Below are 15219 nucleotides of genomic sequence, written 5' to 3'. Positions count from 1 at the left end.
TACATCGGAGTCAAGAACAATGTGTGAAGATGATCAAGACCAAAGAGGAGACAATCCAAGAGCTCGAGAAGCAGGTTGGTAAGTTAAGAACCAAGCAAACAAAGCTTAGGTTTATCAAAAGACTCGAGAAGAGCCTTGAGAATTTGAAGGTTGATTGAAGGCCTACATCGGAGTCAAGAACAATGTGTGAAGATGATCAAGACCAAAGAGGAGACAATCCAAGAGCTCGAGAAGCAGGTTGGTAAGTTAAGAACCAAGCAAACAAAGCTTAGGTTTATCAAAAGACTCGAGAAGAGCCTTGAGAATTTGAAGGTTGATTGTGGAGACATCAACAAATGAGTAAAAGCCATCAGGTAATATGTCTTCTTCATTATCTTCTAGTTTTCATTCCCCGCTTGTTAACTCTTGAACATTTGGCTCACTAAAGTTTCATTTCATTGATTTTCAAATGGCTAGATCTCTGCTTCATCTCGCATAAATGTGGAATGCCCAACATTGTCGTTGTCTACTCATTACAATTTATAATTGAGCCCAAAAATTTGGCAACAATAATGGGTGACAATTGCAATGATAAGTTTTTTGTGGAGCATATTAACGTCTTCATGAAAAAGATAAAGCTCCATGCAAGATGTACATTCCATTCTAGATGATGCTAAGGTATTAAACAGAGTGTACCCCACAATTTTTAAGTGAGTGGAATGGTTAATCAGGCAATCTCACTGCATGCCAAAATTTGTCCAAATTTAGCTCACTTCAAATTGGCTATTGTTCAGGTTGTCCAACAACATGTGGAAAAATATCGATTGAAGTACACCCTCTTGCCCAACCCATTTTTGATTGTGAAGGAGTGATGGGAGGTCAATGAGGAGGTCTTGGAGTCTGATTCTTCAATGGACAATTCACTATCATTGGAATGTCTGTTCTTATGCCCTTTCTCCTTCTTGGCATGTTGCTCGAGTTTCAATGCCCTTTGAACCAGATTATTGAACTCTTTAGTTGGTGATGGAACCTCCTCCTCCCTGAGCTTTTTACTCATGAACTCATACGAGGCCCTCATTCTTTTCTTTGATGGAGGCTCTTGTAGTTCACTACAAGTGACCAATTCAAAATCGACACCAAATTACTGCAGGCGTCAGTATTAGCATTGCTGAATTTGAAGGGAAACCCGATTTTTTTTAAAAATCAAACTTTTGAATTTTGACGTGCATACCGAAGGCGGTATCGATGTCTGTATGTACATCGATGATGTACACCAATGCCGACATCGATGTACATACAGACATCGATACAGACATCGATTGTGAATGGATCCAAAACCAAGGTTATGTTTGTAAAGACCCTCAATGATAAAAATACATGCATTGTATACAACAATGAGCAACTTGAAGTGGTAGATAGCTTCAAGTACCTTGGCCTTGAGGTTCCATCCAATCATAGATGGAAGGATTGCGCAATGGGTCGCATGGAAGTCAGAAAGAGGGCTTATTATGCAGTTGAGAACATGTGCAATGCTAGAGAGATCAAGTGTTCGGCTCTCAAAAAGTACCTCTTTGACACATTGGTGACACCTGTGCTTCTTTATGGAGTGGAGGTGTGGGGTGGTAGCATCGGGAAGTCTACTTGGAAAGAGTTTGAGAATGTCCAAAAGCGTTTTCTCACCAACTTTCTCCAAGTCAAGACACAAACACCCTACATGCTCTTACTTCTTGAGTCCGGGTTGCTTCCCATTGAGGTCTTGGGCATGCAAACGGTTGTGGAGTACATGCTTAAGACACAACATAGCCCTTTGTATCGACTTCCTAGAATCGCATATGAAGCAAGTCAAAAGGTCCAAAAGACATGCAAGAGCAAAATACTAAGTTCGAGGTGGATACTTGACATCAAGAAATGGTTTAGAAGATGGGATGCATGTCACTTGGTCAAGGATACGTCGATTGACTTCCAAGTTAATGAGGACTTTTTACAACGCCAATGTATCATGGCTTGGGAGAAACCCGGAGGTTCTCGCTTCAGCCATTACACCACACACATTGCCCCAAACTACAAATCTCTCTCCTTCTCTGAACGTGGTAACCGAACCCATCCCTACATCCTTGAGCCCATCCCATTGAGTGCAATCCACACCATTGCCTCCATTCGTCTTAGATCCCATTCTGTACGTTGCAAGACAGCACGTTGGGGCACTGGCGAGGAGTCTCATTGACTTTGCACCTTATGCCCTCGTCAAGTGCGAGAGAGTGAGGACCACACACTACTTGAGTGCTCAGCTTTTGACCACATTAGGTCCTCTTTTCCCCATATATTCATCCATGAGCTCTCCCTACATACCTTCCTCTCCTAACCATGACGCTCTTTTCAACCATTTTTGAGCATCGAGAGTCACTTATGACCTCCACTCACATCACGTGACATGTTCATTTGGTCCCATAGGTCATATTTGACCTCCGAGGACGATAATAGAACTATCTCTCTCTCTCTCTCTCTCTCTCTCTCTCTACTTCTCTCCCTTTCTATCTACTGTCTCTCTTTCCCTATTTTGTCCTCTCTTTCCCTCTCTTTTTTTACCCCTCTCTATCTTTCCCTATTTCTCTCACTCTCTTTATCTATCCCTCTCTCTCTCTCTCTCTCTCTCTCTCTCTCTCTCTCTCTCTCTCTCTCTCTATTTCTATCTCTTTCCTCTTTTCCTCTCTCTCTCTCTCTCTCTCTCTCTCTCTCTCTCTCTCTCTCTCTCTCTCTCTCTCTCTCTTCCTCTTTCCATATCTCTCTCTCTCTCTCTCTCTCTCTCTCTCTCTCTTCTTCCCTATCTCCTCTCTCTCTCTCTCTCTCTCTCTCTCTCTCTTCCCTCTTTCCCTATCTTCCTCTTCTTCTACCCCTCTCTATCTCTCCCTATTTCTCTCTCTCCCTCATTCTCTTTCTATCCCTCTTTCTATGCCTATCTCTCTCTTCTTCTACCCCTCTCTATCTCCCCCTATCTCTCCCCTCTTTCTACCCTTCTCTATCTCTCCTTATCTCTTTCTATCCCTCTATCCCTCTCTCTCTCTCTCTCTCTCTCTCTCTCTCTCTCTCTCTCTCTCTCTATCTATCTATCTCTCTTTCTATTTCTCTCTCTCTCTCTTTCCTCTTTTCCTATCCCCCTCTCTCTCTTTCTCTTTCTATTCCTATCTCTCTCTTCTTCTACCCCTCTCTCTCTCTCTCTCTCTCTCTCTCTATCTCTCTCTCTCTCTCTATATATATATATATATATCCCTCACCATTTATCTCCCTCTCTTTAAATTTTTCTACTATTTACTCTCTATTTATCCCTCTCCATTTACTCTCTCTCTCTCTCTTTCTCTCTCTCTCTCTCTCTCTTTATCTATTTCACTCTCTCTTTATTCATTTATCTCTCTCTCTATTTCTACCTAACAAACTTAACATTTCTATTTAACATTTCCATCTTACATTTCTCTCCAAACAAGCATAGCAAAGCTATCATTTCCAAACAAGCCTAGCAAATGTGAGGGCCATGCCCAGGGACCACCGGCTGTACCATCTCCACATGGATACACCGTGATCTCCGACATCCCTCCCGCTTGAGACAGACACGAAGACAGGACTCCTACTGCTCTTCGATGCCAACTCAATGGGGTGATAACATCCACTTTTTCTGATATGGATCCCTTAGCCCCGAAGATCCTTTGCTTACCGATCAAACTTACTAATTGAAGTCATCAGACTAACTTGGAACTCAACCTTCCAGGGTCAACTGGTGGGAGTTTTCTAGTTCACCCTTGAATCAAGGCATTGACGTTTTTTTCCGGTTAGGACCGAGCACAACCGTCAATGCGTTCCCCTACGGTGAGTGTATTATAATCTACACGAATCCCTCAATCCCAAGTTTTTCTCCGCTCCGTGGATCGGAATCCCTTTTTCCCCGCTTTGGACTTAATTGCTAAGACAACATAAAATTGACTTCAACTTTCCGGCCAATGATTAACCCTCCAAAATCTGCCCACCCACGGAACCGTTTGATAAATGCACCTTCACAAGGTAGTACTAGGATACTAGAAAACATTATTCCAATCATGGCGAACCAAGAATACATTTCACGCATTTGAAAGCAGCATGCAAACTGTTGCATACCCTTGCAAATGTGCATTTATCAGGTCGTTCCCACCTTTTACTTTATAGAATATTTATACTTCCTTTTTCCTTTAACATTAGTAGGATTATCTAGTTATCTTTCAAGCAGTCACATATACTTATCCAGGCATATCCCTATCCTCGTGCCAGGACCAAGGTATCCTGTCTCCTCCGCCATGTGAGAAGGCGACACCTTTCCAAAGATTCCAATTCTTATTTTTCTTTATCTTGTGTGGGAAAGGCTTCAAAAATATTCTACTTTACGTTCCTTTTAAATCAATAATCTGGACAAGAAGAGCAAAGGTTCGGCTGATGAGGACAATTGCGAAATAGCCCATTTAGATTCCTAAACTTTCTAAGGCTCCTTTTTCCCAAACTATTTGAAGAGTTCCTTGATTAAATCACATCCTCCTCCCTTATCATGATCCCTCCATGGATCCTTTTTCCTTCCTCCTTTTCCCGTCGGCATCATGCCTACCCGGACTAGGCCAATTTCCAGACACATCCACCCGGTCGGGACACACTCCCATTCAATCCCAATTCTAGGGCAATGAATGAACCGTGAGCTCAAATATAGACCAACGCTTATCAGCCCTAGCCGAAAAGGACCATGCCCCATTGTATCCCACAAGTAAACACCTGTGTCGGCCTTTTTACAAACAATGAAGACAAGTTCACACTTAAATTGCTATGTTATGCTAGGGCTATCCACATCATTCTTCTCGATAAATTTTTTAATCCTAGTTTAAATTTTTAGATTAAGCTCCTTGAGTTATAAACCCTTAATTCCTAATTCCTTTTAATTTTCTATTCAAACAAGACCTTAAGAAAACAACGAATCTCATGGAAGTTTAAGGTTTTGTCTCTACATAAGTTTCAAGTTATCCCCGACTTCAATGAATCCCATTTTAGTCCCTTTTCATCATTTGCAATCCATGGCGCATCTCCATGGAAGCGATGAGAGTTTTATGTTCAAGCAACATGGTCCCAACGTTCGTGAAGCTATCCCCTTACTCCCCCCGTCGAATTTGCAAAACAAACTTGAAAGCATACAAACTTGAAATGAACAATGCATATGCTTTCTATAATGAGTTATTGCTTTGGTGTGATCTATGCGTGATACACACAAAACATTCGAGATGCACCAACTTACAACCTTGGGCAACTAATCAAAACTTCCTTTGAGTGCTTATGCAAGAGTAAAACCCTTCTATGCATGGTAGTGTAAAATGGCAAAGTTCCTAAGAGTGGATTTGCTAGTGTATTGTAAAATATGCATGTAATAGTGTATGAATGATTAACAAAATCTTCATTAGAAATGGATTCAGGCGTACCTTTAATACCGGTGAGAGGATTAATCAAGTGGCTTAAAGAGGCTTAAGGTTTCGAAACCTTAATGTGTAGATAGTAGGGTCTTCTCCTTGCTTTGAAAGAGTAATGACAAGTGTATTGACGTGGCCGGATCTTTTTCACTTCCCTTTGCTTAAAAACCACCAATTTGGCTATGGGAATAGAAGAGATTAAGAAAATTCAAGCTATGGAAAGCTTGTAAGTTAAGAGAGAGAAGGTGAAGAGGGTAATAGTAATTTGGATTATGGTTATGGCTTCTCTTGAGGAGAGAAGTGTGTGGTGTATGGAGAAGGAGGATTAGCTATGGCTTTCATAGCTCACTATCAATCTTGCAACTTCAAAATGTGTAGAGAAATGAAGTGAAGTGAAGCGTAGCAAAGTATAGCGAAGTGAAGTGAAACGAAGCGAAGTGTTTAATGAGTAGGGAAGGCCTCCTTTTAAACTTATTTTGATAATGCTCTTAATTTATCGTGATAATTTACCTTTCATATCTTGATATGTTGTCTTCCTTTTCAAAGCTTGTCCAACAAGCTACTTATGCAAAAAGCTTTTTTTCCCTACGAGTGGCTTATGCATGAAGCTACTTTTCTACAAGTGGGTTATGCATGAAGCTACTTTCCAACAAGTGGCTTCTTCAATAAGCTACTTCCATCGAGTGGATTTTTTTCAAGAAGATATTTTTTTTTCACCTTACCCTATTCTTTCTTTGTTTTCTTATGGATTTTTTTTTTCTTTTCTTGAGATAAAACTAATATCCCATGCATTGGTTCTATCCACGTTCCCATGGTGAAAACTGAAAGTGTCTCATGGATAGCTTTGGATTGATTATATCCATGTTTCCATGGTTAAAACTGAAAATGTCTCGTGGGTAGCTTTGCATTGATTATAACCATGTTCCCATGGTTAAAACCGAAAGCGTCTCGTGGGTAGCTAGGGTGCTTTACTTGATCGTATTCGAAAAGTTGACGGCTTAGATATTTCAGGAAGAGTAAGGGCTAAGAGGAGGACCTTACAAACTCCCCAACAAAAAGAAAGAGTTGTCCTTAGCTCAAAATAAATAAGGAAGCTGAGAAATCTTCATTTGCATGTTACACTTTCAACTTCTGGGTAATGCTAATTTACCCTTCCTTGGCTGGATAGCCTATATAAGGTGCACTATATTTTCATTTCTTCCAGTATTATTCCCTTTGTCTTTCACTTTTCTTTCCATCCCTTGTCAAAATTCCTTAGGTTTGTCTCTTTACTCATTATCTTACGTTATGGATCATTGGCAAGAGCTAGTTTTATCTGTAGCCATTCCTCATCTACAACAAACAAGTGAATCCATGAGGAGAGATTTTGTGGAGCGATATGAGCGCCTGCTATTTTCTCATTTGGGAACTTCAGTAGCTCAAACAAAATGGCGGACATCTCAAAGTATGACAAGGGTGACCCTTTGGGGTTGGGATTACTTTCGTAATAATGTCCGTTTGGCTATGGTTACTGAAGCTATGGGTTTGGGTCCTCGGTATTACTGCATGATGAGGTCAATGTATCGAGTTTTTTCAGAATGAGTCTTTTTGCTTGCTCAATTCCTTCCTCATCAAAAGATATATCTTTACCCTCACTTTGATTTACCACTTAGAGGGTCCTTTAACTTCACACCTCATACTAGAGAGATTAGTGCAATAATTTCACAACGAATCTTTCCTATTGATGAGAGGCCTAATATGTGCCCTCCTTGTCATAGTTGCTTTGTGATCATGTAATGGAAGGGCTTATTGACCTCTAGAAAATGTATCTTTGTTATATCCTTTACCAAGTTCATCATGTTCTAAGATCTTGGTGCCTGTCTTAAGTCCTTCTTTCTCTGATTTTTCTTGATGGATATAATGAAAGTGGTTATGAGTTCTTATATCTTGTATTTGATAGAAGTCCCTGAGAGAATTTCAAACTTAGCTAAATCTATTTATTGATTTTGTATACACAGATCCAAGTCACAATATGTAAAGGAAAACGCTAATCTCGTTATTATTTAGCAAAAGGTTAGTTACAAAAGTTCAATAAGATAGAACTTGGATTTTGTAGTTACATGGGCTAACATGGTTTAGTTTGAGTACAAAAAAGAGGAGAATCTTGATAAAAAAGATGAGGAAACTGAGAAGTAAGGCGTTCCCAATCTTCCCAAGAGGCATCTTCAATGGGATAGCCCTTCCACTGGACTAAAACCTCCCGAATTGTTCAATGTCATAGCTTTCGCTTCTTCATGTCTAAAATTTGTTATGGCTCCATCTTGAATTATTCTTGTGTGATAAGAATAGTATCTTCTTCATTTAGGATGTGGAGGGGATCTGCTACATATCTTTTTAGCAAGCTAACATGAAAAACATTGTGCACATGCAAGTGAGGGGCTAAAGCGAGTTCGTAAGATTGGTCCCCTATCCTTCTCAAAATCTCAAAGGGTCCACAATATCTATATGCTAACTTCCTGTATTTTCCCAATTTGAGTGAACTTCTGTTTGGCTTGACCCTAAGGAAAACTCTATCTCCTGCCTTAAAAATCCGGGGAGATCTATGTAAATAAGCATAACTCTTTTGCCTATCACTTGCTCTCTTAAGGTTCTCCCTTATTATTTTGATTTGACAATCCATTTCTTCACGTGTATTCTTTACTCCAAGTACTGGGAGACTTGGGTCGGCCATTCTGAGTGGAATGATACAGTCTTGTCCATAAAGAGCTTTGAATGGTGACATTCCTATGCTTCTATGGTAGGAAGAATTATAAGAAAATTCCACTAAGGGTAAAAACATGATCCAAAGATGAGGTTGTCGACTGCACTATGATATCAACATATCTTCTATGACATGATTAACTCTCTCAGTTTGTCCATCTGTCTCTGGATGATAGGCTGAACTTAGGTTTAATTGAGTGCCTAAGGATTGGAACATGGCCTTCCAAAACTTAGAGGTAAACTTGGCATCACAATCACTGATTATCCTAGCAGGTATTCCATGTAATTTGATAATTTCTTTTACAAAAATTGAGCAATATCTACTGCAGAGGCAATGGTTTTAACTGGGACAAGGTGAGCTACTTTGGTGAGTTTATCCACCACCACAATAATTGAATCAAAATTTCTAGCAGTCTTGGGTATCGCTGTTACAAAATCCATACTGATGCACTCCCACTTCATTGTAGGTATATCCAATGGTTGTAGCTTCCCAGGAATCTTAACTCTTTTAGCCTTCACCTTCTGGCATACCAAACACTTCTTAACATTCTCTAAGGTATCCTTTTTCATCTTAGGCTAGTAGAAATTCTGTTTAAGAGAAGTAAACATTTTGTGATAACCTGGGTGAGCTGCAAGGGGACTTTCATGAGCTTCCTTTAGAATTTGCATCCTTAAGCATGTAGGTATGCACAATCGATTCCTGAAGAATAAGAGTCCATCTTGAATAGAGTAGTCTTCCAAATATCTTTTCTGAACTTGAGCTTGGATTTCTTGGATCAAAGGACCAAATTGCTCATCAGTTGGGAGGGAATTTTGAACTTCTTCGGGTAGAGTTGAATGGACTAGTGTAATGGCAAGGGCCACTACTCTTCGGCTAAGAGCATCGGCAGCTTGATTTTTCTTGCATGGTGTAAATTTGATCTCAAAAGTGAACTCTTGTAGGAACCCAACCCATCGCCTTTGTCGCATATTGAGATCAGGCTGAGTAAATATCCACTTGAGACTTTTGTGGTTAGTAACAAGCTCAAACATCTGACCTAGAAGATAGAGTCTCCACTTTTTGAGGGCATGAACCACAGCCAATAGTTCGAGGTCATGGGTGGGATAATTCTTCTCATGAACCCTGAGCTGTCGTGATTCATAAGCTATGGGATGGCCTTCTTGCTGTATGATCCCACCTATACCTTGTATGCAAGCATCCACTATCACCTCGAAGGTTTTTTGAAAATCTGGAAGTTTGAGAGCAGGTTCATTGGCCAAAATCTCCTTTAATTTGTTGAAGGCTTTTTCCCTCTTGCCCGACTAGATAAAGGGTTCCTCCTTCTTAGTGAGTTCAGTGAGAGGGCCTGTGATGAGTGCATAGTTTTTAATAAATAATCTACACCATCGTGCGAGGCCAAGAAATCCCCGTACTTTTGAAACAGCCTTGGGAATGGGCAACTGAACTACAACTTCCACCTTAGCTGGGTCGGGAGAAAGACCATCCTTTGAAACTATGTATCCCAAATAGGCAACCTTGTCTACAAAGAAAGAGCATTTGCTACGCTTGGCGTAGAGTTGGGCTTTTCTGAGAATCTCCAAGACATGGCGTACATGCCGTTCATGATCTTCTCTAGTCTTTGAATATATAAGGATGTCATCAAAGAAGACTAGAACAAAATCATCTAACTCTGTCTTGAAGAGGTCAGTCATGAGACGATTAAATGTGGCAGGGGCATTAGTTAGGCCAAAAGGCATGACAGTGAACTCATAATACCCAAACCTTGTGTTAAAAGCTGTTTTCGGAATATCCTCCCTTTTTACCCAACTTGGTAATAGCCTGACTTGAGATCAATCTTGGTGAAAGATTTGGAACCACCAAGTCGATCAAGCAGCTCATCTATGCGAGGCAAGGGATACTTGTTCTTTGACAGTGCACTGATTTAGTAATCAAAAATCTATGCAAAGTTTGAACATTCCATGTTTCTTCTTTTGGAAGAGTACATGAGCACCCCAGGGAGAGACACTCGGTTTGATGAAACCTTGTTCCAAAAGCTGAGTCAACTGATTCTTCAGCTCTATGAATTCTAAAGGTGACATCTTGTAGGGAGTCCTTGATATTGGTTGGGCACTAGGAATGAGCTCGATCTCGTGTACTAATTCCCTAGGTGGTGGAAGAGTTGTCAATTCCTATTGAAAAATATATTGATATTCATTTAGCCATTCAGGCTCTGATTCTTCTGATTTGGTCTCTGGTTTATTGAGCCTTATAACAAAAATTGACAGTCCTTTCTTTAACCCCTTAACCAAACGGCTGGCTCTGACCACCTTCAGGGGAGCTTTCCCTTTTCTGCCTTGCACTAAGACTTGTTCACCCTTTGAGTTTGAAAAAGAGATGCTTCCTTCACTGCTATGGATGTTGGCTTTATTTTTTCTCAGCCAATCCATCCCTAAGATTCCTTCAAATCGGCCCATCTTTAGGATTCTAAATCTTTTTTGGGTTGAGTGACCTTCTAGTTGAAAGGATAGGTCTACCATCTGCTGATCTGTCAGAATGGTGGATCCTGTTGCTAGAGAAACCCGTAACTTACGGCCGGTGGGTTGGGAGGTGACTTGCAATCTTTTTACAGTGTTAGGTGACAAAATTGAATGTGAGCTACCAGAATCAATAAGAAAGGAAAGAGGTTTACCCTCATACTCTCCCTTAGTCTTAAGAATGGAGAATTGTCGATTTCGGCCACTGGGGTCCAAGGCAACATAGATGTAGGCTTGCTCCTCCATCTCATCCTTTACTGAAATGAAGTTCACAGTGGATGATCTAGGTGGGTTGTTGGTTGGATTTTGTCCATGAAGATGAGGCATAGGATTAGGTCTTGCCTGTGCTCGATTTCTCCCTCTAATTTGAAGGTTTCTGAATTGTCCCCCTTGATTGGGTGGATTCAGACGGTTAGCAGGAGGCACCAAATAATTGAAGTCATTTCCTTTAGGGCATTCGGCCTTCTTATGACCAAACTCTAGGCACTTATAGCACTGAATTTGTGTTCCACTTTGAGTGACAGGAAGGGCATTCACACGAACAAGGTGGGGTGGCGGTTGGGGTTGGGCAGTTGGCTTTGGGATAAATGGTACTTTATTTGCTTGATAGGGCTGACCGTGGTAAGAAGGAAATTCTTGCTTCCTATTAGTTGTGGTGCTTCCCTTAAAAAGGCTCTTATGTTTTGACTTGGCCCAAATTAAAGTGTCTGCGAGTGAAACAGGTCGGAGGGACTCTACTTCGGAAGCCAAATCTCCTCCAAGTCCAAGGATGAAGCCACTTGGATTCTGTTCCCGTGTCATGAGAGGAGCATATCGCGAAAGCCGGAAAAATTCCTCATAGTAAACTTCGACAGACCTATTCCCCAGCTTGCATGAAAGAAACTCATTCATCTTAGTGGTGGAGTAGTCTAGGGGAAGATAGCATTCCTTGAGATGATGCTTTAACTCATCCCAACTTTGAGTCACTTCTGCTACTTGACGAGTTTGACAGTTGAGCTTCCACCATGTTTTTGCACGTCCTTCTAGCTTGGCTCTTCCCATTATTCCTTGAGCTACTGAATTGTAACCAACAAGAGGAAAGTAGTCATCCATCTGAATTATCCACTCTTCTAGTTGGGTAGGCACATCCTCACTCGTTCCTAAAAATGGATGTGGTTGCACAGATTTGAGAAGGGCCTTGAGATCTTTGTCACGCCCAAAATCCCCTACAAGGACTGCATCAAGCGACATTTGGTTGGAACGTGGCACAGGTGTAGCTTAGGATGCTGGTGGCACTTGTGAATCAAGGGGTGCATGATCTGAAGCACTAACTAATGGAAAATCCCGAGCAGCCTATCTCCTTGTGAGTCTATGTGGCATTTTGTTGTGACAAAACAAATATCCTTTCTCTTAGCAATCGCGTTCAAAAACCTTTCAGGTATACAAGACTAGTTAAATTCCTTTTTGAGATAGACCTTTAAAAAAGGTAAACTCTTTATTATTTTCTCTTGCTCAAGGATTTTCTTTTTTCTCTTTCTATTATGCCAAAAACTTCATACATCTCGGGGAAATAATTACTGATATAGGCTAGCACTTCTTTAGTACTTTCTAGACATCAAGTTCTTCCATTTGCTTTTGGACAATTTTGAGTACTTCCTTTTCTTGAGAGGTCCATATCATCTGCAATGTGAGAAGTTATTTTCCATTACCTCACCCTTTTCTAGAAGAGTCAGTTAAAACCTTTATCTAGCCAAGGACAGATAGCCAAGGACAGAAACTGTGCTCTGATACCCTTTGTGAGGGCCATGTCCGGGGACCACTGGCTGTACCATCTCCACATGGATACACCGTGATCTTCGACATCCCCCCGCTTGAGGCCGACATGAAGACAGGACTCTTCGTGCTCTTCGATCCCAACTCAAGGGGGTGATAACATCCACTTTGTCTCATATGGATCCCTTAGCCCCGAAGAACCTTTGCTTACCGATCAAACTTACCAATCGAAGTCATCAGACTAACTTGGAACTCAACCTTCCAAGGTCAACTCGTAGGAGTTTTCTAGTTCACCCTTGGTTCAAGGTCATTTACACTTTTTTCTCGGTTAGGACCGAGCACAACCATCAATGCGTTCCCCTAAGGTGAATGTATTATAATCTACACGAATCCCTCGATCCCAAGTTGTTCCTTGCTTCATCCAAATCCCTTTCCCCCCGCTTTGGACTTAATTGCTAAGACAACATAAAATTGGGTTCAACTTTCAGGCCAACAATTAACCCTTTGGAATCTGTCCCCCACCGAACCGTTTGATAAATGCACCTTCACAAGGTAGTACTAGGATACTAGAAATCAGTATTCCAATCATGGCGAACCAATAATACATTTCAAGCATTTGAAAGCAGCATGCAAACTGTTGCATACCCTTGCAAATGTGCATTTATCAGGTCGTTCTCACCTTTTATTTTATAGAATATTTATACTTTATTTTTTCTTTAACATTAGTAGGATTATCTAGTTATCTTTCAAGCAGTCACATATACTTCTCCAGGCATATCCCTATCCTCGTTCCAGGACCAGGGTATCCTGTCTCCTCCGCCACGTGAGAAGGCGACACCTTTACACACATTCCAATTCTTATTTTTCTTTATCTTGTGTGGGAAAGGCTTCAAAAATATTCTGCTTTAGGTTCCTTTTAAATAAATAATCCCGAGAAGAAGAGCAAAGGTCCGGCTGATGAGGACAATTACGGAATAGCCCATTTATATTCCTAGCCTTTCTTAGGTTCCTTTTTCCCAAACAGTTTGAAGAGTTCTTTAATTAAATCACATCCTCCTTCCTTATCATGATCCCTCCATGGATCCTTTTTCCTTTCTCCTTAATTTCTTGTGGACATCAGGCCTACCTAGACTAGGCCGATCTTCAGACGTATCCGCGGGTCACATCCACCCGGCCGGGACACACTCCCATTCAATTCCATTTTTAGGACAATGAATGAACCCTGAGCTCAAACATAGACCAATGGTTATCAGCCCTAGCCGAAAAGGACCAGCCCCCGTTGTATCCCACAGGTAAACACAACGCCCACCTTTTTCCAAACAATGAAGACAAGTTCACACCAAAATCGCTATGTTATGCTAGGGCTTTCGACGTCATTCTTCTCAGTAAAGTTTTTAATCCTAGTTTAAATTTTTAGATTAATCTCCTTGAGTTATAAACCCTTAATTCCTAATACCTTTTAATTTTTTATTGAAACAAGACCTTAAGAAAACAACGAATCTCATGGAAGTTTAAGGTTTTGTCTCTACGTAAGTTTCAAGTTATCCCCAACTTCGATGAATCCCATTTTGGTCCCTTTTCATCATTTGCAATCCATGGGGCATATCCATGGAAGCGATGGGAGTTTTATGTTCAAGCAACACGGTCACGACATCCGTGAAGCTATCCCCTTATTCCCACCTTCGAATTTGCAAAACAAACTTGAAAGCAGACAAACTTGAAATGAACAATGCATATGCTTTCTATAATGAGTTTTTGCTCTCGTGTGATCTATGCGTGATACACACAAATCATTCGAGATGCACCCTCTCACAACCTTGGGTAACTAATCAAAACTTCCTTTGAGTGCTTATGCAAGAGTAAAACCCTTCTATGCATGGTAGTGTAAAATGGAAAAGTTCCTAAGAGTGAATTTGCTAGTGTATCGTTAAATATGCATGTAATAGTGTATGAATGATTAACAATATTTTTTTTAGAAAGGTATTTACGCGTAGCTTTAATACCGTGGAGAGGATTAATCAAGTGGCTTAAAGAGGCTTAAGGTTTTGGAACCTTAATGTGTCGATATTAGGTTCTTCTCCTTGCTTTGGAAGAGTAACGACAAACGTATTGACGTGGCCGGATCTTTTCTGCTTCCCTTTGCTTGAAAACCACCAATTTGGCTATGGGAATAGAAGAGATTAAGAAAATTCAAGCTATGGAAAGCTTGTAGGTTAAGAGAGACAAGGTGAAGAGGGTATTGGTAATTTGGATTATGGTTATGGCTTCTCTTGAGGAGAGAAGTGTGTGTAGGATGTGTATGGAGAAGGAGGATTAGCTATGGCTTTCATAGCTCACTATCGAGCTTGCAACTTTGAAATAAGTAGAGAAATGAAGTGAAGTGAAGCGTAGCAAAGTATAGCGGAGTGAAGTGAAACGAAGCGAAGTAGTAGGGAAGGCCTCCTATTAAACTTATTTTGATAATGCTCTTAACTTATTGTGATAATTTACTTTTCATATTTTGATATGTTGTCTTCCTTTTTAAAGATTCTCCAACAAGATACTTATGCAAGAAGCTTCTTTTCCTATAAGTGGCTTATGCATGAAGCTACTTTCCGACAAGTGGCTTCTTCAACAAACACTTCCAACAAGTGGATTTTTTTTCAACAAGTTACTTTTTTTTTCACCTTACCCTATTCTTTCTTTGTTTTCTTATGCATTTTTTTTTTCTTTTCTTGAGATAAAACTAATATCCCATGCGAGACGGAGGGGGGGGGGGGGGGGGGTGCGC

General features: G+C 40.7%; 1 protein-coding gene across 1 annotated transcript; it reads right to left on the bottom strand.

Annotated features, from left to right (window-relative positions):
- Nucleotides 1–8483: 8483 nt before the first annotated feature.
- On the bottom strand, nt 8484–11927 carry LOC147453246 (uncharacterized). Its single transcript, XM_086519359.1, has 4 exons — nt 11644–11927; nt 10470–11553; nt 10167–10352; nt 8484–8705 (listed from the first exon to the last, which is right to left on the bottom strand). Exons 1-4 carry the CDS (start codon nt 11925–11927, stop codon nt 8484–8486), a joined length of 1776 nt encoding a protein of 591 aa, XP_086375485.1.
- Between the last annotated feature and the right edge of the window lie 3292 nt (nt 11928–15219).

The sequence above is a fragment of the Adiantum capillus-veneris genome, chromosome 8 (assembly GCF_014529385.1).
Source record: "Adiantum capillus-veneris isolate H3 chromosome 8, ASM1452938v2, whole genome shotgun sequence".
In the NCBI taxonomy this organism is placed as follows: Eukaryota; Viridiplantae; Streptophyta; class Polypodiopsida; order Polypodiales; family Pteridaceae; genus Adiantum; species Adiantum capillus-veneris.
This window is presented reverse-complemented; position numbering and strand designations above follow the sequence as displayed.

Excerpts from the sequence above, each read along its gene's own strand:
- LOC147453246 (XM_086519359.1), bottom strand. The coding sequence starts at position 11,927 with ATGTCGCTTGATGCAGTCCTTGTAGGGGATTTTGGGCGTGACAAAGAT. Across the intron at positions 11,554-11,643 it reads GTGACTCAAAGTTGGGATGA|GTCTGTCGAAGTTTACTATG; the intron begins GTTAAAGCATCA and ends GCTGGGGAATAG. Across the intron at positions 10,353-10,469 it reads TGGTCAGAGCCAGCCGTTTG|GAATTGACAACTCTTCCACC; the intron begins GTTAAGGGGTTA and ends ATTTTTCAATAG.